The sequence below is a fragment of the Suricata suricatta genome, unplaced genomic scaffold (genome assembly GCF_006229205.1).
Source record: "Suricata suricatta isolate VVHF042 unplaced genomic scaffold, meerkat_22Aug2017_6uvM2_HiC HiC_scaffold_181, whole genome shotgun sequence".
Classification (NCBI taxonomy): Eukaryota; Metazoa; Chordata; class Mammalia; order Carnivora; family Herpestidae; genus Suricata; species Suricata suricatta.
The window spans coordinates 351,654-377,820 of NW_021862771.1; the positions used below are offsets into that span (position 1 = coordinate 351,654).

Here is a 26,167-nt window from a genome sequence, read left to right on the forward strand (position 1 = left end):
TACTCACCAAAAAAAAAAGAAAAAAAAAAAAAGAAGAAAAGAAAAAGTAATACTCACAATCTCAGAAAAACCAAGAGACACTAATTAATTAATTAATTAATTCTGAAGCCAAATGACTTAGTTCTTATTATCTGTTTGGATTATCTTGAATGACCAACACTACTATCGCTAATCCTTCAAGGGACCTTGTAAGATAGACATTATCTTTACCGACCAGCAAACAGGAGCTCAGAAAAGTGACAATGCAAATAACTACCAGAACAAGTAATGAAACCAAAGTCCATTTGGCTCCAAAGACTTTCCATAATGCTCCATTGAATTCCTACCCATAATTAATAAAACAACACTTTTCACCCTCAAGGACGCTCTGTAACTTGTTTCAGAAGGCACTCTAGAGTCAACAAGAGGCTCACAGGGCTTCTACAACTGACCCAAGTCTTGTCGCCATGTAGAACTAGAACTTGGGTCTCCTGCCCCAGGGCCAGGGCACTCTTCTACCACTGCATTTTGCCTTCTGCTGTTAACATTTTTTAAAAGGTAAACATGTGGGGTGCATGGATGGCTCAGTCAGTTAAGCATCTGACTCTTGATTTTGGCTCAGGTCATGATCTCATGGTCCTGAGATTGAGCTCCATGTTGGGCTCTGCACTGGGCATGGAGCCTGATTAAGATTCTTTCTCTCTGCCTCTCTCCCTCAGTCACTCTCTCAAAAAAAAAAAATAAATAAAATCTTTTAAAAAGTAAACATGTCACAGCAAATCCTAGTAGTAAGAATAAACTGCAGAAAGGGCCTATTAGGTGCCACAACACTAGGAAGGATCCGGGAGAGTGTAACTGCATGCAGGCCGAGAGATGAACAACCATTTCATGAGAAACAGTTGTAAAAGTGGTGAGGAAACACTCACCCCAGATGAACCACTGATAACACCTGCCAGCACGCTAGACAGGTTGGAGGAAATACCAAAGGTTAAAAGGGGAGAGAGGAGGGCATTTGACAGAGACACTAGTATCCGGTTTGATACATGCGGAATAAGGAATGTTATGAGTATTAACAGTGGATCAAAAGGCCATGGCGCTGCAGGAAACAGTAGAATAAAAGTTCACATCAAAAGCTGTGAGAGTGAAAGAAAAGTGACGAGTATTATTACAGGGAGAAAATGAAAATGGGGTATCTCCTGTCACTTGGCCTGGAACCCGGCAGAGGTAGGTCAATGGCACAGGATACTGGTGAACACGGCCTTTTTCAATCACACAATTAGAACTCTCAACAGTCTTCGAACCAAACCGCTTAGCCAAGTGGCCATGCAGCACAGAAGTTACAAAGGTGGTGAGGCATGTCTGGTTTCTTCCTCAGCGCTCCATTTGTGACACTGTATTCATGAATTTTGACAGTGAATTTCCACTTTCCACCTTTCAATGGTTCTCATTTGTTTCCACTTCATACTGTGATTTTTTAAAGGTACTTACACAGAATTGTACAATGAAATTAAAATATTTTCCACTGATACAAATTACAGTGAAAGCTCTTATCAGATTTCTAAAGACTATGAAAGTATTCTAGTACTTCATATACCTTGATGTTCTTGTTCTGTAACACTTCCTTTCAACATTTGATATAGATCATGAAGCCAAACTTATGGGAAAAAAACATTGTTTTCAAGGAGATCAAATGAGAAGACACCTCCCCCCACCAAAAAAAAAGATCTGGTTAAAGAAACATGAACATAAAAATGCGTACTGTACCTGTAGTCCCAAGATATAAATCAACGTCTTGTTTGTGATGGACAACGGGCCCAGAATTTGTGCCACTTGGACTCTTGGTACGGAGCAGTAAAATGGTACAAACAGAGCAAACACAGGTGCCAGGCTATGCAAACAAACAAACAAAAAATCACTATAGTAAAGTACTCAATTTAAAATACAGAGAGCACATATATATTTGAATATTGCTTATAATTTTATCTCTATCTGAAAGCATGGTCTCAGATGTACAAGCTGGATTGTGTATGTGCATCACATCTGAGATAATTTGTAGTTATATATAACGTTTTATGAAAACTCTATCTGAATACTTATAGATTCTCCTAAAATGACTGCAAAGGTGGTTCAGCATCTACTAATTGTCAGGCATTGCGAGAAAATTTAAAGTTGCTGCTACGTTTTCTTCCCCTGAATGACTTAAATCTAATGAAAGAGGTTTTAACAAAAGCAACTAATGTAATTTATCATGCTCACATCCCGAAGTCTCATCTCATACTGTCCTGTTAGATCACCATGGCACTTGACACCCTTCCCACTCCTGTCTCCTTCCTCAATCCCCTACCTCTCCCCACCTTAGAACCTGTTCCTGCTGGCCTCCCAGATTTCCCCTGCCACTCTTCTACCCTCTCCAGGGCTCACCAGAGCCTCTTCTTACTCCAGTCTCTCCTTGGTATTGTCACAAGCCATTCCATTTGATACCTTCGACTTGACATACTCAGAAGTCACAAAGTGTCTTTCTAATTAAAGTCCTGTTTCTCTCCAATCCATCACTTACACTGCTGACAACAAAACACAACACTGATCATGTCACCCCATTTAAACCTCTCCTTCCACAGGTGCCTGGGATCCAATGTAAATATTAGCATGAAATAGCAAAGCCCTCCAATTCGTGCTTATTAGTGTAGTTTCCCACAACTGTCCTCTCCCTTCCCCCGATCTGGTTCCTTCCCATCATCTCAACCCCCAAAGACGCTCCCTGGGCACAGTAGGCTCTTTTGACTATTCACTGACACAAGTTATCCTTTCAACCTAAACGTCCTTCCCACTTCTCTGCTCAGGAAACACGTTCAGCGTTCAACAGCTCAATTTTTCCTGCAGCCGCTACTCCAGCTCCTCTGGGTGGCCAGAAGCTCCCTCCTCTCCACTAAAAGCTACCTCAGTTTCACTGTCTCAGTCAATCAGTGAATTTCCTCTGCACCAGGTGAGGTGGCAGCCCAGCTTCAGAAGCCCCATCTACTAGAGCAGTCTCTAGTCTCCAGGAACTAGCTCCAGAATTGCACACGCACATTCCCGCAAGGGCTAAGCAGGAAGCATGAATGGGAGAGTGGTCTGGGCACATACTCGCACTCATTCTTCACTAGACGCTTGGCTTAATGACTCAACGTACCTTTTATTTTTTCCTCTGTGTTATTGTTGTTGTATGTGTTTGGTGAGTGGCATGAATATATCTTTACCACAAAAAAAATGCAAGAAATGTTCTCATTACCATTTTTGTCGAAACACAGAACACTCTTGGCTTCTTGTGCAAAATTTCCCTTCTTTGATAGAGATCATGTTATTAAAAAAACAAAATCACTCACTGTCCTCCCAATTCTGCTTCCAAAAACAAAATGAAAACAAACATACACTGCAAATGTGAAAAATGGCAGAAGCATCTATAGGCATCAAAAATGCAGCAAATACTAGAAGAGGGAAAACCCCAATTAGCGGGGCACCTAAGTGCCAGACACCCGGCAAGGACCGGAGACACCGATGTGTCAGAAGCAATCTTTCCTGGTCTTGTGGGAAGGACGATGGAGACAGGGCAGCCAAGGTATGTAGGCAGGACAGTGGCTCAGTTTCAAATGCCTCACTCATCTGGCTCGCCTCCCAGACAGAGCACCTCCCGTAGCAGGGAAGGGAATGCATCTTCCTGGACTGTATCCTCCAGCAAGCGCCACAGTGCTTGGCACAGCCTGGCATCGCATTCAATTTGGGGCATGAGATAGATAGTCCTTACTCTTGGACAGCTGTATGACCGTCATATATGGTAATATATAATGGGAGAGAATTTTAGGAGAATAACCTAACGGTTATAATTGTAGTCTTTTTTGTTACTTTTATTTGTAGTATAATTAGCATATGGTTATATTAGTTTCAGGTGTACAATATAGTGATTCAACATTTCTATACATTACTCAGTGCTCATCCCATGTACTTTTTTTTTTTAATCTAGGGTTAGGGTTGAGGTTAGAGTTAAGGCATGTGCTCAGAGACCTCTCCAGGGGATCAGGGTTAGGGTATGCCTAGCATCCTGCAGTTCTGAGCCCTCTCCAGAGAATAAAACCCCAGACTTCTGCTGGGGTGAGAACAGACTGGGCAGCCACCCACCAATCTGAGGCAAGGAAGGGATCTGGTGCTCGAAGTATTCTTTACGTAGACATCTGCCTGGTCCTTCTGTTTTTCTCTCTCCCTTTACACCCAATAAATGTGCTCTTGACCCCTTTGCCTACGCTCACCTCCCCTCTGGCAACTACCAACTTGTTCTCTTTACTTAAGAGTCTGTTTTTCTGTTTGTCTTTTATTTTCTCTGGTAATTTGTCTTGTTTCTTTAATTCCACATGTGACTAAAACCACAAGGGATTTGTCTTCCTCCGACTTACTTTACTTAGCATTATTCACTCTAGGTCCATCCATGTTGTTGCATATGGCAAGAGCTCTTTTTTTTTTTTGAGCACATGATTTATTTAAACTCAAGTTAGTTAACGTAACAGGGTAGTACTGGTTTCAGGGGTAGAACCCAGGGATTCGTCACTTACATACAACACCCAGTGCTCCTATCACCGAGAGCCCTCCAGATCTCATTCCTCATTCTTTCTTTTATGGCTAATATTACAGTGTGTGTGTGTGTGTGTGTGTGTGTGTGTGTGTGTACATGCACGCACAGGTGTGCGTGTGCATGCACACTCCATCTTTATCCATTTATCTATCAGTGCACACTTGGGTTGCTTCCATATCTTGACTACTGTAAATAATGCTGCAATAAACACAGGGGAGCATTTATCTTTTTAATTAGCATTTTCATTTTCTTTCAGTAAATACTGAGTAGCGAAATTACTGGATCATACAGTAATTCTATTTTTAATTTTTTAGGGAGCCTCCATACTGTGTTCCACAGCAGTTGCACCAATTTGCATTCCCATCAACAGTGTGTGAGGGTTCCTTTTTTTCCCACATCCTTGCCAACACTTGTTATTTCTTGTATTTTTGATGGTGGTCATTCTGACAGATTAAGATGATATCTCACTGTGGTTTTGATCTGCGTGTCCCTGACAACTGAGCATCTTTTCATCTGTCTGTTGGCTATCTGTAGGTCCTCTGGGGGAAACTGTCTATTCAAGGTCTGTCCATTTTTTAATTGAATTATTTGTGGGGCTTCTATGAGTTGTGCTATATAGGTTCTTTACATATTTTGGATATTAACCCCTCATTGGATAAATCATTTGCAGGATCTCCCATTTGGTAGGTTGCCTTGCTATTTTATTGATGGTTTCCTTCACTGTGCAAAAGCTGTTAATTTTCATGTAGTCCCAAAAGTTTATTTTTGCTTTTGTTTCCCTTCCCTGAGAAGATATACCTAGAAAAAAGCTTGTATGGCCCACGTCAAAGAGGTTGCTGCTTATGTCTTCCAGGAGGTTTATAGTTTTAGGCCTCACATTTAGGTCTAACCCATTTTGAGGTTATTTTTATGATCACATTTTAACTATGCAGGGTTTTAAAAAGTCTCCTATCAAATTCTGTCAGAAAGTCCAATATTTACTTAGCACTGCGTCTCCCAATACCTAATGTAAATTCTAACACATAATTGACTCTCAATATTTGTCTGATTATTTTAAAAACCTGACAAGGCAACTTTAATGAGCAGAGACTTATTTTTTTAATTTTCAAAATTTTTTAATTTTTGAGAGAGTGTGTACAAATGGGAGATGGGGCAGAGGGAGGGAAGAAGAGGGGGGGAGGGGAAGGGGGAGGGCAGAGGAAGGGGGAGGGGGAGAGGGAGGGGAGGAGGGAGAAGGAATGAATCTTAAGCAGGTTTCATGTGGGGCTTGATCCCACAACTCTGGGATCTTGACCTGAGCCCAAATCTGACGCTCAACCAACTGAGCCACCTACGTGCCCCAATCACCGGGTTTAGAATGATTTGTTAGGGAACAAAAACTATCTGATCTACTTTGTAACCATCATCTCTGCTGATCTCTCAACTCTGTACACTCAGCAGTCTTAAGAATTATTCAGCAAAGATGCAAAGTTTACTAACATCACAAGAGAAAATAACTTTCTTCTCCATGAATTTTTAAGCTTTGAAATATGTATTAATAGAGAAAATAGCTTTAAATGTTGGCAGTAGCTCTCTATAAACAAACTTCCTCTTTGTGACTATAGTTGAATGAGACATACGTCCAAGAGCAAATCAAAGACATAGTTGTCCTTCCTGAAAGAATGTTCTGGTTGTTGTGTAGAAAATTCTTCTTTTCCCTCATCTAGTAAATGTTAACTGACCTCCTTACCTATTCCATGCCAGACCCTGAGCTACACATTTCCTTTCAGAAATACTCTGCAACAGAGACTTAAGTTGCCATTCTAAATACTACACAAGAAACTGTTTTGTTCCAATTCAACTTATCTAAACCCAAACAAAGTTGATTAAGTAGCTGTGTATTCTCCCCATGAAAAAGTGCAAGTTAGTCACTCCTGGGCTTAAAATCCTGCAGCGAGTCCCCAGCCTAGAGTAAAAGCCAAAGTCTTCACAAAGACCCACAAGGCCCTGCAACCCAGACCTCAAGACTTGGTCTTCTACTGCTACTCCTACCTCTGCTCGGCCCCCCACCGCTGGCTGCCGCTGTTCCCGGCACCAGCAGGCACTTGGTGCCCCACGGTGCGTGCCTGTCCTGGCCACCTTCCCGTAGACACGCACGCCATTTATTTTCTCAGGCCCTTCGGGTCTTTACTCAAATGGCTCCTTCTCAGGGAGGCGCTTCTCGGCCGCCTCGTCCCAAAGCACAGCCCCTACCCTACCTTCCAGACCCATCCCCGCTCCGCATTCTCTATTTCCTTTCTCCACAGCACCTATAAGCTCATAATCTACTGTGTGACTGACTTACCATCTGTCTCCCTGACTGGAGGGAAACTCCGCGGAGGCTGGAATTTCTGCCTGTTTTGTTTGCTGCTTTATCACCACTCTCTAAAACGGTGCCTGGCACAGAGGGGCTGCTTAAGAAATATTTGCCCACTAAAGAAGTTTCTCTTTAAAAGGGCAAACTACCCAGAATTTGCCTTTTATTTAAAAAACCATCTTGTTTTATTTTTAGTGAGATTAAAACATAATTTCATATGTACACTCAAAATATGGCCTTTGGGTCTCCTGGTAATAAGAAAACTCTATTTTGGTTGTACTTGAGAGATCTCACCACAGAACATGTTCTTGGAGGTACTTAACTTATAGAAGTTCCAATAAAGTGTAATGGATGATATTACAATAGACAATCTGAAGTCATGTTCTTGTTTGAGATTACATTTCAATGTAAACTAAGACAATACTGATAGGAATTTTAATGACCACAGTTCATGTCTTATATACCAATAAAAGAAGTTTAAAAATTCCTTAGAAGTTATTAATCACTGTGTAGTTTTAAAAGATGACTAAGTACTAGACCACATACACCCATAATAAAAAAGCACACATTTCAGACCATGAATATACAGGTTGTTTTGTAGAAATTTCCGTTGCTATTTCTATACGCCCAGACTTCACAAACTATCATAATGTTATTAGTCACTGACCAGTTTTTCTCTTTTCCTTATTTCATGATACAACATCTGTTCTGTATATTGTCAACAATAATTCAGTTTGACCCTTTCCAAACTGTGAATAGCTAACTTCTGGAAGCCCTATTTGACTTGCGCATATGAGGTGAAATAGAGAAAAGAGGAAAATAGGTTATAATTCATTCTTTCTTTTTCTTTCAACTACTGTCAGTAATATTTATAATCTACTGTATACCCCAACTGTACATGATAGAAGAAAATCATAAAAAACACTCAGTTTGGGTCACAAATGTCCATCTTATCTCTTCTACAGAAAAGGACTGCACTTTTACAGTACAACAAAAGAAATCCTGGTAACTTTCAACAACAATAAAAATACGGGTTGTGGGCTCATGAAATTAGCGCCCACCAACCCCCCACAGCATCTCCCAGGACCATCACCCTGCATCCTTTTCTTTATATACTCAACCACTCTACTCCCAAACGGGAGGAAGATCCAGTTCGCTGGAACATTTACTTTACCTAGTTGAGTTCTTCATTATAAAACAGTGTTTTACTTAATAAAAAGTCTTTCGGGGCACCTGGGTGGCTCAGTCGGTTGAGCGTCCGGCTTTGGCTCGGGTCATGATCTCACAGTTTGTGGGTTCGAGCCCCGCGCTGGGCTCTGTGCTGACAGCTAGCTCAGAGCCTGGAGCCTGCTTCTGGTTCTGTGTCTCCCTCTCTCTCTGACCCTCCCCTGGTCGCGCTTTCTATGTCTCGCAAAAATAAAATAAAAAACATTAAAAAAAAAAGTTTTTCAAAAATTAAAAGCCAAAACACCATGCCAATATGTCCTCTCAACAAATTGAGAAGCTTCTCGACAGTGTCTTCTTCAAATATTCCTCAATCCAAGTTTTAAATAAATTAATTCTAGAATATTTTATTATATCTACCACCAAATCATAAAATCTCTGTACTTCCCTCTCAGAACTTTTGCACTAGGAACTATCTTGGCGATCATTTACTTCAGTACCTCTATTTTACAGGGAGGTGGAGGCACAAAGGATTGGGCGAGCGGTTGGTCTTCTGACAGTGCTCGCCATCCCCGGCACTTCCGAGCGTAGAAGAACCCGGAAAGCTGTGAGATGGAATGACGCCACTGAGGAGGCGCTGCAGCTGCTTCGCTAGTCTGACAGGTTCTGGAGGGAGGATGTGAGGTCAAAGGAATAATTTCCTACCAAGTGATTCAATTCTCTCTGTCTCTTCCCTCAGAACAGTCAAGCAGCTTATGGAGGCACCTAAATAAGAAAGCGCCTCTTCCATTTTTGGTAACGATCCGAGCTTTTGGGAACGACCTTCCTATTTGGATCTGAGAGCTGTCCCTGGTGACTTCCTCTTACTGGCCTTCTTTCTATTCTCTGGAGCCGGGAGGACTGACAGGCACGACCTAACCCCGTTTCTACGGGGCAGCTTCCAGAGCAGGAGAAAGATGCCCACATCCCGGCCACGCCGAAACATTCTAAACGTTCTCAGTGTATTGCATCGGTTCTCCTGAGACCTGGGATCCAGACCCCCGGCCAGCCCACTCCCGTGGTCCTCTACGCCCTGCGCCAAGCGCGGCACCCCGACTGACTGGGAAGGGCCAGGCCAGCTCCGAGTGAGTGTCAGGGGGCCCGCTCCGTTCTGGCCGCCGCACGGCCATCACGTAGCCGACACAGACGCTGCGCTTCGACAGCCCCGTGACGGGAGCTGGCTGACACTGAGCCACCCAGCACTGAAAGGCGAAGAGGCTGGGCGGTCAGCCGTGCGACGTCCCCCTTCAACGCTTCGCTTGTCGCCCACGTGTCCACGCAGTCAGCGGCCCTGTGCGCCGGGCGCCTGCCTGAACACCAGCTAGTCCCCGTGCCGCGCCAGAGCATCGTCTCCCACTCACCACAGAAACCTGGGTTTCCTTCTCGCTGCTCAGAGCGAGAACGGCACACGGCTCTCCGTGTCAGGTTTCCAGGTCCCCAAACTGTCACAGTTGACATTGTTTTCTTTAAAGCATTGAAAAACTCCTACTTTTACACAGAATGTAGGTACAAAATCATTGGTAATTTTCATTCTTTTTTTTTTTTTTCTGGTGAAGGTTTATTGCTTTAGTCTTCCTTTCAAAGAAATTTTTTAAATACTGACTTAAATCTTTATTTAAAAAACCTACAAAGTTCCACAGATATTAGCAATTCATAAATTCCAAGGGGTTTTTGGATAATTGTTAAAAAAAAAAACAATCACTAACAGAAAAATTTCACTTCCCATTTAAAAAAAAAGTGCACACGCATATGTGAGGGTAAGTGATCATCGCTATGCTCAGTCACAGCGCGACATTACAGCCACCACCAGCACCATAAAAGGATGTCTGCACCCTCGAGCAACATGCCAAAGTAACCTACTTCTGTCGGGCACACACTGACTGCTCCTGCACAGGGGCCCCAACAAGTCACCGAGAGGTGAGTACTAGATATTTTGTTTCTTTTAAATAAAGTCTTCTGTAAAACTTTAAAAGCCTAATTAAGGTACAAAGAATACAATCTATTCAATGACAACTATAAACATTTCTAACAAAAATCGTATCATGAATATACTTTAGTCTCTGATGATTGGCCTTCTAATTAGCTAACACCAAGGGAGGTGAGAGCAAGGGGCCAGGCCAAAAAATCTACGCCAAACACAGTTACTCTGTGCTTCTACGTGAACTCACAGTTACAGAAAACAGTATCGAGTATAAGTCAGCAAATAATGCCAGCGTCTCAGGGTCCTCTAGTATGAAGGGAAAGGAACAAAATCATTTTAATATGGAGTGTTTCTACTTAAGTGCATGTGTAGAGAACTTATTTAGCACAATTTAAAATAAAAAAAAGTTGTTACATTCTCCTATTTGACCATGTATCTATATACCTAAAGGTCTCTTCTATACACCATTACTTCTATACTAGAAAGTATTTTTCTGGACAGAATCCCAGTACTAGGATTCCTTGGGCAAAGGGTATAAATGTTTCTAAAGCTTTATATGTAAATTGGTATTTTTTTGGTTTACAAAAACATTTTACGAATTTGCTGTCCACACTGGCCCCCTGCCCGTCTGGACTTCACTGCTTCTGAGCCAACATGAATATTTTAATTCTAAATATAAACAATTAATGTGATAAGTGAAAAGTGGATCTGTTGCTTGGTTTATATTTATTTGATGATCACTAATGCTAAACAAGTCTATTTTTTCTAGAATTTCCATGTGCCTAAAAAAATGTCACAAAACACTGCAGTGCTTGGGATGATTGGCAAGATTTATGTCCAGGTTGGGAATGGCAGTAATAGGAATTTCTGGCAAAATGTAAGCTATGAGGAGAGTTCCTCTAAAGGAAGGTGTGTCTGGGGGCCCTTGAGGGTATCAGTCCAAGTACCACACAGTGTCCTGGTTCAGGGCTCTGGAATCAGGCTTGGACCTGGGTTCGATTACTCCTAAACTGTGTGGCCTTGGGCAGGCTCTGATTTCAGCTGCCTCATTTGTGAAATGGGGAGTAATGATACTGCCAAACCCTTGTCACATTGGCTGTCATAGTAATCCCTAGAAAACTGCTACTCTACCCATTAGACTACCGAAGGGTGAATCCAGTAGGCAGTTTCCTCGCCCGACCACTCTGTGAGAAGTATTTTTCTTACCGGAGTCTATGGAGGGGAAGCATCTAACGTGCTTGGAGTCTGCATCTGCAGCTGCTAGTAGGTCAGAGCGTGCTCCCTCCCCAGGACTTAATCATACTTTGGGGACACAACGCTACACAGAACACGCTGCTGCACGAAGTCCCCTCACTCACCTGTCATGAGGCGGGAGTGGGGATGCCTCTTATAAATGACTTTAACTGGCTTCCTAGAACTTATTAGTAACATGACCGATCATTTACTAGAATAAACTCTACCTCAGATCACTATATGAATTTCCTTCATGTGAGAAATCCACCGACATTTACTAATATCTACTGGAGGATGGCTCTGAAACACTCTGCGGGGTGAACTGTTGCAGGGGAGAAAGCCACCCACCTTAAGAAGAGTGCATTTAAAAAAGAAGAGCTTCCCGGCCTAGCGGAGTTTACAAGTGAAGCCTCCCTCCCTGCCACGGGGGCAGCGGTCAAGGCCACAGAGCACGGTGGGCGCGTGCTAAGGGTGCGCAAGCCCCTCTAGCCCCGTAGTCCCTGAGCTTCCCAAGAAGTCTGTAAAACACGAGGCTTCACTATCAGATGAGATAATGCATGTGAAAATCATCTGAAAACTGTACAGTTAAACAAAGATCCTTGCAGTGTCTTGAAAGCTCAGAAAGAATAAAAAATATTTTGTTAAATATCTATAAATACTAAAAAGTAGCATAAAAATAAATTTACAGCACAAAACTACTCTAGGTATTCACCATTTTCTTTCAGTCCAAACTGGTTTATGGAAATATGGTTAAAATTGGTAAAATTTAAATTCATTTGTAAAGCCTTTACTTACTTTAAAATATAAGTAAATTAATGAGTGCCTTTATTTATAGCAACATAGTTCCCTCCTCCTCTGCCTCCTTCCAGCTCCCCAGCTCTCCTCTTCTCTCTAGTTCAGAAGGAGGAGTTGGTACATGTTAAATTTTGGGAAATCTTCCTATTTTTAACCTGTTTTCTGCCAGTAACATCAGATCACTTTGGGAATAGGAGCCAGGGATAAAACACATCGCACAAAATAGGATTGCAGGAGCCAAGCTGCCAGGACTGAATCCTAACATTTAGCAGCGATGTCTTTAGGCAAGTCATGTAAGTGCTCTGTGTTTCAGCTGCACCACTGGACACGGGTCTGGGAAAGCTCGGTGATGGTGCAGTGAGTGAGCATAGCCAGAGCCTATATGGCATCTGGAGGAGAGTCCGCGCTTAGTGACACTGGATCCTAATACTAGCCAAGAATGCTGATGAAGAACCTTTGCCTAAAGACCTAGAAAGCTGGGACTTTGCTGTTCTTCAGTGGGTATTTATTGTGCCTCAGTCATGGGTTGGCTGGAGATAAAAATAATTAACACAGTCCCCACTCACAAGACCCCACAGGCTAGTGGGAAACAGAAAAATAAATTCAACCTACAGGTGCGAATTCAGAACACAGTGCTCTCACAAGGACAGTCCATGCTGTCTGTCCAGAGGGTGCTGGCAACAGAGCAGGAGAGGGTAAGCCCAAGGGAGATTCCAGGAACAGCAGACTGATGCACTAAATCCTTTTTTTTTTTTTTTACTTTTTTAAATGATTTTATTTATTTTTGAGAGAGAGAGACAGAGAGACAGAGAAACAGCATGAGCAGGGGCGGGTCAGAGAGAAAGGGAAACACAGAATGCGAAGACAAGCCCCAGGCTCTGAGTTAGCTGTCAGCACAGGGCCTGATGCGGGGCTCGAACCCACAAACCATAAAGTAATGACCTGAGCCAAAGCTGGATGCTTAACTGACTGAGCCACCCAGGCGTCCCTCTACACTAAGTCTTGAAGGAAAGTAAGAGCTGAGGATACAGGACAAAGAAGAGGAGGCATCCTACAGAAGGAAAGTGCCAGAAAGGCACAGAGCTGTGAGAGAACACGGGATGTCAAAAAAACCGCAAATAATTTAGTAAAGCTGGAGCCAGGGCATCAGAGGGAGAAGATGGTCAGAGAGCCAGCTGAAGAGAAAGGCAGAGGCCAGCCACAGAGTCAGAGAGCTTTCCATCAGCCCACTGGCCCAGAGTTCGCTGGGCCGCACGTGAAAGGCCCTGTGGAAGGCTCGCAGTAGCATCAGAGAGATGCGCCCTGAAGGCGGGCAGTGGACGTGGGGGTAGCATACAGACAGGCGGATGGACAGAGGACGCGTGGTGTGGAGGAGAGGCCGCAGGCACAGGAACCGCTGGCTTGGCAGAGTGAGCAGGTGAGGGAGGGTGTGGACTCCTGGACACCTTTGTGACTCCTGACTTGGTACCTAAACTGAGGGAGGACCCTGAGCAAATGATCTAATCTCTCTGGAATTCTGCTCCTCCATAAAATAAGGGTAATTACTGTTTCAGACTAGTTTCCATGAGATGAGACAAAAAACAAAACCTGAAACTCCCTTGAACTCTAAGGAGAAAACATATATATTATTTCTAGAAACAGTTGGGACTCCAGGGATAAAGACTATACAAAACCAGGGGTGCCTGGGTGACTCAGTCAGCTAAGCGTCTGGCTTCGGCTCAGGTCATGATCTCAAGGTTCATGGATTCAAGCTCTGCATCAGGCTCTGTGCTGGCGGCTAGCTCAGAGCCTGGAGCCTGTTTTAGATTCTGTGTCTCCCTGTCTCTCTGATCCTCCCCTGCTCTCACTGTCTCTCTCTGTCTCTCAAAAATAAATTAAAAAGCATAAAAAAAAAAGAAGACTATACAAAACCAGATCTTTACTATAAAGAATCTTTTTATGGGGCGCCTGGGTGGCTCAGTTGGCTAAGCGTCCAGCTTCAGCTCAGGTCATGATCTCCCAGTTCATGAGTTCGAGTCCCGCTTCAGGCTCTGTGCTGACAGCTCGAAGCCTGGAGCTGACTTCAGATTCTGCGTCTCTTCTCTCTCTCTGCCCCTCCCCTGCTCACACTCTGTATCTCTCAAAAATAAACATTAAAAAACAAAACAATCTTTTTATATTATCCAGTTATTGTACTTATAGGTCAAATCATGCCCCACAGAAACACATTTGTCCTCCTCACTGCGAAGAGCACTCTAGTGGGACTCTGTTTTCTTAAGTTCCTGAACATTATGTGGTGTAACTCTTGTCCTTAGTATTACCACCTCCTTTGTCTTCGTATAGGCAACTTTCACATCATCCTACTCAGTATATTAAAGCTGCCAAAAACCACACAAAGAAAATCAGTGAAAGGGGAAAGAAAAATCGCTGGAATATACGAAACCCCAAATGTGCAAGTGGGTGGTTATCAAGTAATCAAATGTCAGGCCCCTTTCACTTTCGCCTCAATTCTAATGCACATGTTTATGGAAGGCGAGGTGGTCTTCCTCCGTCACTGCCCGTTAGGTCAGGACGCCACAGAGACACTAGTAAACTACAAATTGGCGAACACAGGTTTGGTTTTTTATGTCTTCAAGAAGTTCTTGGGGCACTTGGGTGGCTCAGTCAGTTCACTGTCTGACTCTTGATTTTGGCTCATGTCGTAATCCCAGGGTCGTGGCATCGAGCACCGCAAAGCCCAGGCTCAGGTTGGGGCCTGCTTAGGATTCTCTCCCTCCCTCCCTCCCTCTGCCCTCTCCCCTGCTCACACCCTCCCTCTCTCTCTAAAATTAAAAACAAAACAAAACCAAAAAAAAGCCAAGAAGGAGTTTTCTGTGCACTGTCCTGTAAGTGACCCTCTGTGGACCTACTGCAAGGTGGTGAGGACCAGCCTGTGCCCTGGGGTCAGCAGGAGGGTCACACTTCCACAAACCCAGAGGCGGGGCCGGGAAGTCCCCTCAGACAGGCCGGCCACAGACAGCCGCACTCTGAACATTAACATTCTGGCAGGTGTGAGGTTCTGTCCTGGGAAAGTTCAGGCGGCTGTCAGTGTGCCTGCAACCTTGCCGGACAACGTTCCCTATATCCTTCCAAAAATGAATCCTGACCACAGACATAGTGAGCCATCAACTTGGGACTCAAAGCTGGTTGGGGGTAAAGTTGCCTGACAGTGTAGAAGGACTTATTTCACTAAGTGAACTGGGGCGCACACTGACCATTAAACAGTCGAGTAGCAGCTTACTGGAACAATCTGACTTGCTGGTGGGGTGATGAGAGGCTGTGCCCCAGGGCTCTTTCCCACAATTCGGAATTAACGTCTCCCACCTGCCTGTTTTACCGGCCAATGGCCCACACAGCCGCTCAGGTGATGGTTATTTAGTCAACGAAAAAGAAGGTGGGCAAAAAACCACTGGTTAAAAGCTAGGCCACGACCAAACTCCAAAGTCCCCGTGTGAGTCAGAGCAAGGCGGTTTCTTTCAAGCAACTGACAAATGCTCACCAACTAGGTAACCAGAGGAAGAGGCAATGATTTCTTTCTTCCAAGGAGTATGTCTACCCACAAGGGCCCAGACCAGCTTCTGCCTGCCATCCTGATGTCTGTGCTCACCTGGTTCCTCGGTAGACAGAATCCTCGTTCTTCTACGGAACCCCAAGCTTTTGCCTGCACCCTCCTTTCTCAATGATTTCATCTTTTCCGACTCCAGAAGCTTTCCCTCAACCTTACCTCTCAACAAAATAGCCAAAGGACAGTGTCCCCAGAGAAATCAGAGAAAGAGATCAATCAACACTCCTCATTTAATACTATACAAATACAATTCGTGTTTTATGTCCACATTTTTGTGCTCTTGTTTTCGAAAGTGTGCTCCTGGAACTTCCTCTTTGGTGCATGCCCCTGTGGGTACTGTGAGTCAGATTGTGCTGAAGTGTAAACATGGCCTTGAGCAGACTTGGACTTATAGAGAAGTCACTTCTATGGCTTATCATTTCACATGACTTGAGTCATTCAATTCATTGCTAAGGCCTGATTTTAAACAAAATTACTAGAAGTTTAACCCCTTTTCATTGAAGGCTGTTGATGATTATTAAGTGAATAAACATTAGGGGTAAAGGTGAAATTTCAGAATCTTAAAGCAAAAGTTAAAAGCCAGTATTCTAGTTCATACTAAATCTATGAATGCAGTGAAGGTTTTGTTTCTGCCACAAATGAAATTTAAGAAAATAACTATCCAAGCAAGTAGATTGGGACTGCAGATCTGTGAGCAATCCCAAAAGCCTCTGAGTCAGACGCCAGGGTAAATATTTCCAGTGTAAAAATTACATTAGTGCTCAGACAATTTTCTTAAATATTAATAGATCAGTTTTTTGGGGGGAACGTTTTATTTTCCTCTTTCTGTGGCTAGAAAGAACTTGTCAGTTCATGTCAACACGTCCGGTTATGCAAAAATGAGATGATAATGTCTTAAGATACGTTAGCTACTCTAGTAGCAATGAAATCAACTCTAGAGAAACACACAGACCCACTTCCGAAAACATAAGTAAAAATACAGTGCAGGATATTTTGCTGTGGGAGAACTCGCTGTTTTACATATGTTACCAGAGCAGGAGAGGTACCGTTACCGTGTCACAGAGACAAACCTGGGCCAGAGCCCCTCCCTCAGTGACGTGACCGCCGGAGGATCAGCAGGGTGGCTGCAGACAGCTCCCTTTCAGGAGGCACGGGGGCTCCTCAGGTGGACCCTCAATATGGCCCCACACGTCCTGCAGCCCAGTTACTGGCTGCGCCCGCGGGGCACAGGCTCCAGCCATGTTCCTTGGGGGTGGGCAGGAAGGACCATTTAGTGGCCACACATACCTTTTCATTAGAAAGCCTAATGAGGGAATTAGAATTCCTACAGATACTTATACGGAAAAGAAGATTTAGAACAAACGCTTCTTTATGTTTTTCTCTAGGCAGTGGAACGGTATGCCATGGTACCTCCAAGCACGACTTGTGTATTCATCCTAGTAACACGACAGAGCTGTTGTCTAATGATTATAAAAATGTAAAATACTAAAGGGGCGCCTGGCTGGCTCAGTCAGGAGAGCATGCAACTCCTGATCTCGGGGTCATGATTTCAGGCCCCATGTTAAGCATAGAGCTAACTTAAAAAAAAAAAAAAAAAAGGAGGGGGAAAACTTATTTTAAAAACTGTAAAATACTTAAAATGTATTCAAAAATAAGGTTCAGGAAAGTAATCTTGAATCCTAAAATGATTAAAGGAGGGTATAAAATAATATCTGACGGAAGATGATAATAAATGAATTGATTCAGGGAAGAATGGGATAACAACAGTCAAGTCCATTAAAGAATTTTTCTCTCAATTTGGAAAAGATAAAAAATGACTAAAACAACAGCATCAGTATCCCAGGACAGGTATAATCAAGAACTAAGGTGACATACTAGGGCCACTAACAGAATCAACCTTGGAGAGGTTACTGGAACATCACCCGATTTCTAGACAGCCTACATTCGTCTTTGCCAAAGACCATCCTGAGCCATCCCATTTACATGCCCGCACTGTGCAGGTGTCTTTCTCTGACTGACTCAGGATGAGGCTGGGCAGTAAGAGGTCCCTCAAGAGTCTTCCCCCCAGGGATCTACGCTGTCCTAGAAATGGGTGCCCCACTGTCCCCAGGAAGGATCGGTGCCCAGCTCTGCAGCGGCTGGGCCACACTGTTCCCAAGCTGTTTGTTTCCAGAGAAGGATGGCTCTTAAAGCCCAGACCCCTTCAAAACCACAGACTCTCAGTTCTTCAAGGGAACAGAACCACCTGCCCTTGCCAAGAACTGGACAGAGTAGGAGACCTGAAGCCAGGTCAGCAGAGAGAAGGATCCGGCATGACCTTTTAACTTCCATGGCACCTGCTTTCCACACATGGCAAGTAGGTAGCGGAGAGCAGCACTTAGCCCACGGGGTCAATAGGAGTGTTCTTCCGGACAGGACTTAAAGGTAGGCTCTGAATAAAAATTAATGCATCAATCTGAGTAAAGGGCACTGAAGGGCTACCCTTGAAATGTATGTGAGATGACAAGATTTTTGCAAGAACTGAACTGAAAAAAATGTTTTTTCTCACATTAAGTTATTTACCTATTTACTCATTTCATAGTCAATTCATTAAAAATTTTATTAAAGTATATTTGGGCACCTGAGTGGCTGAGCTGGTTGAGCCACCAACTCTTAATTTCTGCTCAAATCATGACCTCATGGTTCATGAGGCTGAGCCCCACATTGGGCTCATGCAGAGCCTGGTTGAGATTCTCTCTCCCCTTCTCTCTCTGCTCCTCTCTGTCAAAATAATAAACATTTTAAAAAAAGAAGAAAAGTTTAAGAGTATATGGATAAAACTCAAAAGTTACATGTATAAAATTATGTCCTGGCATACATATCCGCACAGACGTGTATACATGTATGTACACACACGTGCTTTTCCTCCGCAGCAAAGTGGCATGTTGTGTAGTCTGCTTTCCTTACTTACCATTATTCCCGGTCAAGAAACAGGCATGCGCACAGTCATTTCTACTCTATGGCTATGCTATAAAATATTTAGCCAATGCCTTAATGATGGACATTTGATTTGTTTGCAAATTTGCATCCCTATAACTAACACCGTGTTAGTTATAGGCTTGAGCCTCAGATGTTCTGAAAGCCCTGCCACGTGTGGCTCTACCGGAGGCCACACTCCAGTAAGAAGTTGGACATGCATGTACACCAGGGCCAGCAATGGGACATTCTGCTCTGACTCTTACATTAACGCATCTTTCCTAATCTCTACACTGATATTTACTCATATGGAGAATTTCTATCCTAATATTTGTTTTAAAAACATTTCCCAGATCTGCTGAGAAATATTCCTCAAAATAAAATATACATATTGAGATTTTCAGGGGGAAAAAAATTCACAGAAAGTACAAAAAGAAGTTCTTGCTACCTGTTCCTAAGTCGCAACCCCTGCCCGGAATTTTCACCTCTCTGTGTCTAGTCTCAGTTCTTGAAAAGTTAACTTCTCACAGCCTTTCTCAAGTCACTGGATAAGGTTTTGCTACTTTCATTCCACAGCTGCAATTCCCGTGATTTCCTTTTCAAGAATCACTCTATTTTTTTTCTGCACAAAACGGAAATTCTGTATTTACTGGGCATTTGTTTTGTTTTCTATTTTTTTAATTTTTGCAACTGCCTTTATTATTATTTTCTTCTACTTTTTTAGGGTAAACAATTCTCCTCTAGCTTCCTGAGCTATATATTTATCTATTTTCAATTTTTTAAAAAAGTAAATGCATTCACAAGCATATAGAGATGCTGAGTCACTGTACTATACACTTGAAACTAAAGTAACATTACGTGTTAGTTATACTCAAATAAAAATTATTTCAAAATGAAAATGCTGCAAATAAAATAAATGCATTCAAGGTTCTACATCTATCTTAGATTAACATTTCAGCTGTATCCCATTGTTTGGCATATAGTATTTCAGTATTTTGTTCTAAGTTTTTCAGAATTCCTATAGTGATTTCTTAACCCATGCGTTCCTTAGAAACATATATATATATTTTTTTAGATTCTAAATGTATCCTTTATCTCTATGTTGTTCATTCCTAATTTAGTTGCACTGTAGTCACTGGAACGTCAGCTGCTAGGTAACATTTTTTCTGAAAGCTCAGAGGCTCTATGAGGACCTTGTACACCACCAAACTTCCATAAAATGTTCATGTACCTTCAGCACAAATTCTGTAAAGTCTCACTGGGTAAATTTTTTAAGTCTTTAATCTGTATCTGGCATCTTCTAAATCTCCAATTCCTCCTTTACGTTTTGCTGTTACATGCACAGTTCAAGATGATTTTTATATTCTGTGTGAACTGCTCTTTTTAATTTCTGTGGTGACTCTGTTCATCCCTATTAATATTGAATTTGTCTTCATTTCTGTTTGTTTTCTGATGGTGGCATTGCTAACTCTAGCTTCCTACTGGCTGGGATTTGCCTGATACATGTCTTCCCAAATCTTTATTTTCAACCTTTCTGAGTCATTTTTTTTGAGTCATATCTCTTCTAAGCAGCATACAGCTGGATTTTTTTTAAATCCAAACCGACAGTGTCTTTTAATAGGTGAGATCAATCCATTTAAATTTCTTTCTCACAGTCTCCCTTCTTGTATTTTCTTGATTAACAGAAAGTACCACTTCCAGTTTTGTTCCCTTTTGCTTGAGGTTGTATTTCCATATTTTAACAATTAACCTATCGACGCTGTATAATAACACACACTACAACATGAAGGCATGCTCTGAAGACCCCCACTGTCTGTTACCATCACTGTTTAGGACTGTTAGGACTAAGTTAGTAGAGATGCAGTTCATTTAATACAGAGGTCAGAATAGTGGTTGGTGTTTTGATACGGGCAGGGAGAGAATGTTTTTCTTTTAACATAAACCATCATTGCAAGATAAACTGACGTTTCCCCTCAATTTTGGTGGCTTTCAGATGAGATTTGTGCACACAGTCCTATCCGAATATCATTCTTCTTCTAAAGATAACTTCACAGCATTTACTGCTCTGCTCCTCGTAAGTTTTATCAAAGCTCAGCCTCGTATAAGGAGTCGTCTTATTGCTTTCCACTTTTCAACGCAGGACTTGAAATTTCATCTTAACATTATTTATAACAAGAAAGAACTGGAAATATTGCAAGTATTCATCAAGGAAGTAGCCACGCAAATTATGTATTAACACACTGGAATACTGCACAGATATCTATCAAATGTCCACGTAAGATCTACACATGACAAACAGATTACACTGGTCCATGAACCTGTGAAGTGAGGAAAGCAGAGCACAAGACACCACAACGTGTAATGCTTACGAGCGTGCGAAACGTAGGAATGTACACTGCACGCAGCCGTGGTATACATGGGGAACAGTCTAGTTCAGAATTAATCTTAACATTTCCCCTGAAACGGTTTCAGTTTTTTCTTTCTTTTTCATCGTTTTTGTCGTGGTTGTCGTGGTCATCATCTTCTCTTTTTTAAAGTATACCTACCTTTCAGTTCCTAACAAGGCCTTAGCTTGTTCTCATACTTTTTAGGTTAACACAAATCAGATCACTGTGGTAAGTTCTATTACACTAAATAAATGTGTGACTGATTTCATTTCCTGGCAGTGATACGCATTTGGCCAAAAAAAAAAAAAGTCCAACTGAAATTCAATTTAAAAGCAAAGTTTTACTCCCATCTGAAATGTGGGGTGTGACACACCATTTTGTTCTTAACCAGACAATGATTCCGAAAAAGGCGGGGGGGGGCAGTATTTCTGACTAAAAAGTTATCACGTCCCCTCTCGTCACAAAAATACATTTGCTCTACATAGATGGTTCTTATTTCCTCTGCCAGGGCTTTGTCAAAATTACCAAGTTGTGAGTAAAAACATAAATTTTATTCTCTGTTCTTGTTACTATATATGTAAACACAGATCATAGATTTTTTTCTTTTGGAGGGGTGCTTTTATTTTAAAGAAAAACATTTAAAGAAAATTTAATGTTTGTTTTTGAGAGAGAGAGAGAGACAGTGCGAGACTGGGGGAGGGGCAGAGAGAGAGAGGGAGACACAGCATCTGAAGCAGGCTCCAGGCTCTGAGCTGTCAACACAGAGCCCAATGCAGGCTTTGAACTCACAAACCACAAGATCATAACCTGAGTCAAACCAACTTGGATGCTCAACCAACTGAGCCACCCAGGTGCCCCAAGAAAAAAACAACTTTTAATGTTTATTTATTTTTGAGACAGAGATAGAACACAAGTGAGGGCAGGGCAGAGAGAGAGAGAGAGAGAGAGACAGAGAGACAGACAAAGAATCTGAGGCAGGCTCCAGGCTCTGAGCTGTCAGCACAGAACCTGATGTGGGACTTTAACTCACAGTGAGATCGAGACCTGAGCCAAAGTCAGATGCTTAACCAACTGAGCCACCCAGGCACCCCTGGAGCTGTGCTTCTTAATAATCTCCTTGAGCTACTTTACCCATTCCCCACCCTCCACCTCATTTCTCCTCTGGCAAATACCAGCTTGTTCTCTATATTTATGGATCTATTCCTGCTGTTTTGTTTTGTTTTGCTTTGCTTTTTAGACCCCACATGTAAGAAAGATTGTCTGATATTTGTCTTTCTCAGACTTATTTCATTTAGTGTAATAGCCCCTAGGTCCATCCACATTGTGCATATGGCGAGATCTCCCTTTTTTATGGTTGAGTAATATTCTTGTGAGTGAGTGAGTGTGTGTGTGTGTGTGTGTGTGTGTGTGTGTGTGGTGTCTGCTGACCTACCTATGGAAACTTGGGTTGCTTCCATATCTTGGCAATTACAAGTAATGCTAAAATAAACACAAGGGTACATATATATCTTTTTGAATACGTGTTTTTGTTTCCATTAAATACCTGGTAGTGAAATTACTGAAATGTGTGGTATTTCTATTCTTAATTTTTTAAGGACGCTCCATACTGTTTTCTACAGCAGCTGCAAACACTTGCATTCCCACCGACCATGCATGAGGACTCTCTATTCTCCGCATCCAGGGCAGCACTTGTTATTTCTTGTCTTTTTGATACGAGCCATTCTGACAGGTGTGAGGTGATATCTCACTGTGGTTTTGATTTGCATTTCCTTGATGGTTAGGGATGTTGAGCATCTTTTCGTATGTCTGCCGGCCACTTGTAGGTCTTCTTTGGAAAAATGCCTATTCAGGTCCTCTGCTCACTGTTAATCAAGATTACTCTTGTTCTGAGTCATAGAAGCTCCTCATGTGTTCTGGATATGACCCCCTCATTAGACATCATTTGCAAGTATCTCCTCCCATTCACCAGGTTGCCTTTTAAAGGTTTTGTTGATGGTTTCCTTTACTGTGTAAAATTATCAAAGATTTTTAAAAATTATATAAATTTTCAGAGTTTAAAAGTTAGATCTATAAAAGGCAGTTTATATAACTTTTAATTAAATATGCTTCTATTTAAAAGTACTCTCCTTGGTTTTCCCTAGAGACTTTGAACACCACTGATGGATACAAAAATGGACAACAATTTTACTACACCTTCTGCAGCAACTGAAGAAAGTGACTGTGACCTCTATTCACACCACCACACGGCCAGGATACTAATGCCTCTACATTACAGCATTGTCTTCGTAATCGGGCTTGTGGGAAACGTGCTAGCCTTGGTTGTTATTATTCAAAACAGGAAAAAAATCAACTCAACCACGCTGTATTCAACAAATTTGGTGATTTCTGATATACTTTTCACCACGGCTTTGCCGACGCGGATAGCCTACTACGCAATGGGCTTTGACTGGAGGATGGGCGAGGCCCTGTGCAGGATCACAGCGCTCCTGTTCTACATCAATACGTACGCAGGCGTGAACTTCATGACCTGCTTGAGCATCGACCGGTTCTTCGCCGTGGTGCACCCACTGCGCTACAACAAGATGAAAAGGATTGAACATGCAAAGTGCATTTGCATATTTGTCTGGATTCTAGTATTCGCTCAAACACTCCCACTACTCATAAATCCTATGTCAAAGGAGGAGCAAGAAAGGACTACATGCATGGAGTATCCGAACTTCGAAGAAACAAAATCTCTTCCCTGGATTCTGCTTGGTGCGTGTTTCATAGGCTATGTGCTCCCTCTCCTAATCATTCTCATCTGCTATTCTCAAATCTGTTGCAAACTCTTTAAAACTGCCAAACAAAACCCACTGACTGAGAAATCTGGTGTAAACAAAAAGGCTCTCAACACAATCATTTTTATAATTGTTGTGTTTGTTCTCTGTTTCACACCTTACCATGTTGCAATTATTCAACACATGATTAAGAAGCTTCATTTTCCTGATTTCCTGGAATGTAGCCAAAGACATTCATTCCAGATTTCTCTGCACTTTACAGTATGTCTGATGAACTTCAATTGCTGTATGGACCCTTTCATATATTTCTTTGCATGTAAAGGGTACAAGAGAAAGGTTATGAAGATGTTGAAGCGTCAGGTCAGTGTATCAATTTCCAGTGCCGTGAGGTCAGCCCCTGAAGAAAACTCACGTGAAATGACAGAAACTCAAACAATGATACATTCCAAGTCTTTAAATGGAAAATAAAAGAAGAATTAAATCTTGAGTTTATAGCAAAGTAGACTGTATGATGAACTTTGCTGAACTTTTCTTATAAAGCAAAGCGATTGTTCAACTTCCAATTAGGATTCTTATAAAGTCCTTTCACTGGGCATGAGTTCCTACCTCCATATTGGAAGTAAATGGGTGGATATCGTTTTTTATACTCAAGAAAACAACATAAAGCAAAGTTCTAATGTGTAACAAAATACTCTACCAAAAGGGAGGCTATTTTATATCTCTCAGCATAAAAAGATTTTTATGTTATTGAAAAATTTAAACATCAATATTTCCTGCCAAAAATTTGGCAGAGGAAAAAAAGACTGTAAGATTGTATATTGCCATGTAAAAATGTCAATACTGTAACATGTTTCTTTTTGTTAACATATTTCTTTAACTCATACTTCTTTCAATCTTTGACTTTAATCTCCTTGATAATATCAGCATTTTGCTTTCTTTTGTTCTGAGTCATAAAATTTTGTTTCAGAGAACTCTTCTGGAATAAAGAGCAGGATGCTACAAAATTAAGAGTATGTCTTTAAATGCTTACTTAGAGAGAGAACAGAATTGGCAGGAACAGATTTGGATGGCAACATTATAAATGATGATGGTGACTGAGGCAAATGAATGCACCGGGCTCTTCCCCAAACAGCCAGCAGAGTAGTTAAGGGCCCAGAGGTCAGGAATAGAGCAAGGATTTTATGTGGAGGTGCCGTACCACTGAGAGGAGGGTCCACTGCTGAATTCTGGTTGGGAATAAAGAATTTGCAAATATGCTTGGTTTCCTTGGGTCTAGGGGACCACTCTTTTTTTTTTTTTTTTTTTATCACAGGTTGGCAGTGCCCTGCTCTGCATTTCAACGGTCCGGGGTTAGCAGAAAGGGCAAGGAGAATAAGCTGCAGGAGCCACGGCTGCTGCTCGCCTAAGTGAGCCAGGAGAAAAGTGCAGAATTACGAACTTGAAGAGTTCCCAGGGCTCTTCACAACATCATACATTTGCTCACACAAAAACCTGAGCATAAGTAGGTACTGGCAAACTCAAGACCTTTGCAATACTGTCGTCCTATCTGCCAGCTCAAATGTGTTTTACTAAATCCCCAAGCTGCCCCAATGCAGTATTTATATTAGCAACACTACCAGTTTTGATCATGGAACCTACAGAAGTGAGGCGCTACATCATGAGTCATACTTTACATTTTTATTAGGCTTTATATCCTGGAAATCTTTTCTTTCGAATTCTTATCTTACTCATTTTCAACCTTTATCCTATAAGAAGATGTATCTTTACGGTTGAGTCAACACCATTATACTGAGTACTTTCAGGTTTGTATTACGTGAATTTCAAAAAGAGCTGTTGACCTTGAAGCCCCGGACCAAAAAAAAAAAGGCACTGACCTTGGTCACAGCGGATGGAGATAGGTGAGACAACACGGATGCAAGTCGGTTTGTGAGGGTCTTTCCTCAGGCCACACAGAAAACCCAAGTGAAGTGGAAGAAAGGGCAGAGGACTACATGATATGCAAGGGGCACCTACACAGCCATTTGAATTGGATCCCAAAAGAAAAACAAGTATGAAAGCAACTGAAGGAAAACCTGAAACAAAGCCTCCTTAGTTTCGGTGTCTTCACGGCGTACGAGTTTTGTCACGACATGTGAGACAGACTAGCTGATGCACGAGCCAACGTGCGTGTGGCTTCGCAACACGTGAGAAAGTCCTCTCGGTGCCGAGGATCTCAGATCCTTCAAACAAGGAAGTAAACATCTATGTCACTCAGCAAATACCACATTCGTATCTGTGCCGTTTTCTGCTTCCTGCCTCCAATATACTGCAAATCCATATAAATGATTTTCTCCGATCAGTAGTCATATTGCCAAAAAGGTAAACTTTAAGCCCATCTCCAACTAATCTTAAAAAAGAAA

The 26,167-nt window shown here is 42.2% G+C and overlaps 2 protein-coding genes across 4 annotated transcripts in view; one reads left to right on the forward strand and one right to left on the reverse strand.

The window, feature by feature from the left end:
• The window catches only part of LOC115284739 (ubiquitin-associated domain-containing protein 2-like), a 71,160-nt gene extending 59,852 nt beyond the window's left edge, over window positions 1-11,308 (reverse strand). For both annotated transcript variants that reach the window (XM_029931225.1, XM_029931224.1), the window contains exons 1-2: window positions 11,245-11,308; window positions 1,744-1,867 (exon numbers count right to left, since the gene is read on the reverse strand). In XM_029931225.1, the coding sequence (XP_029787085.1) occupies window positions 1,744-1,867; window positions 11,245-11,267 (147 nt within the window). In that variant the 5' untranslated portion in view covers window positions 11,268-11,308. The remainder of the gene's footprint in view (window positions 1-1,743; window positions 1,868-11,244) is intronic.
• Window positions 9,889-24,776, forward strand: LOC115284738 (G-protein coupled receptor 183). 2 transcript variants are annotated; one of them, XM_029931222.1, is made up of 3 exons: window positions 9,889-10,034; window positions 20,598-20,678; window positions 23,135-24,776. In XM_029931222.1, the coding sequence occupies exon 3, from the start codon at window positions 23,151-23,153 to the stop codon at window positions 24,234-24,236; it is 1,086 nt and encodes a 361-aa protein (XP_029787082.1). In that variant the 5' UTR covers window positions 9,889-10,034; window positions 20,598-20,678; window positions 23,135-23,150; the 3' UTR covers window positions 24,237-24,776. The 2 variants fall into 2 exon arrangements, with proteins under 2 accessions (XP_029787082.1, XP_029787083.1); XM_029931223.1 differs by lacking the exon at window positions 20,598-20,678.
• The last annotated feature ends 1,391 nt before the right edge of the window (window positions 24,777-26,167 follow it).

What these genes read in the sequence shown, in the direction of transcription:
- LOC115284738 (XM_029931222.1), top strand. Translation starts at nt 23,151, where the DNA reads ATGGATACAAAAATGGACAACAATTTTACTACACCTTCTGCAGCAACT.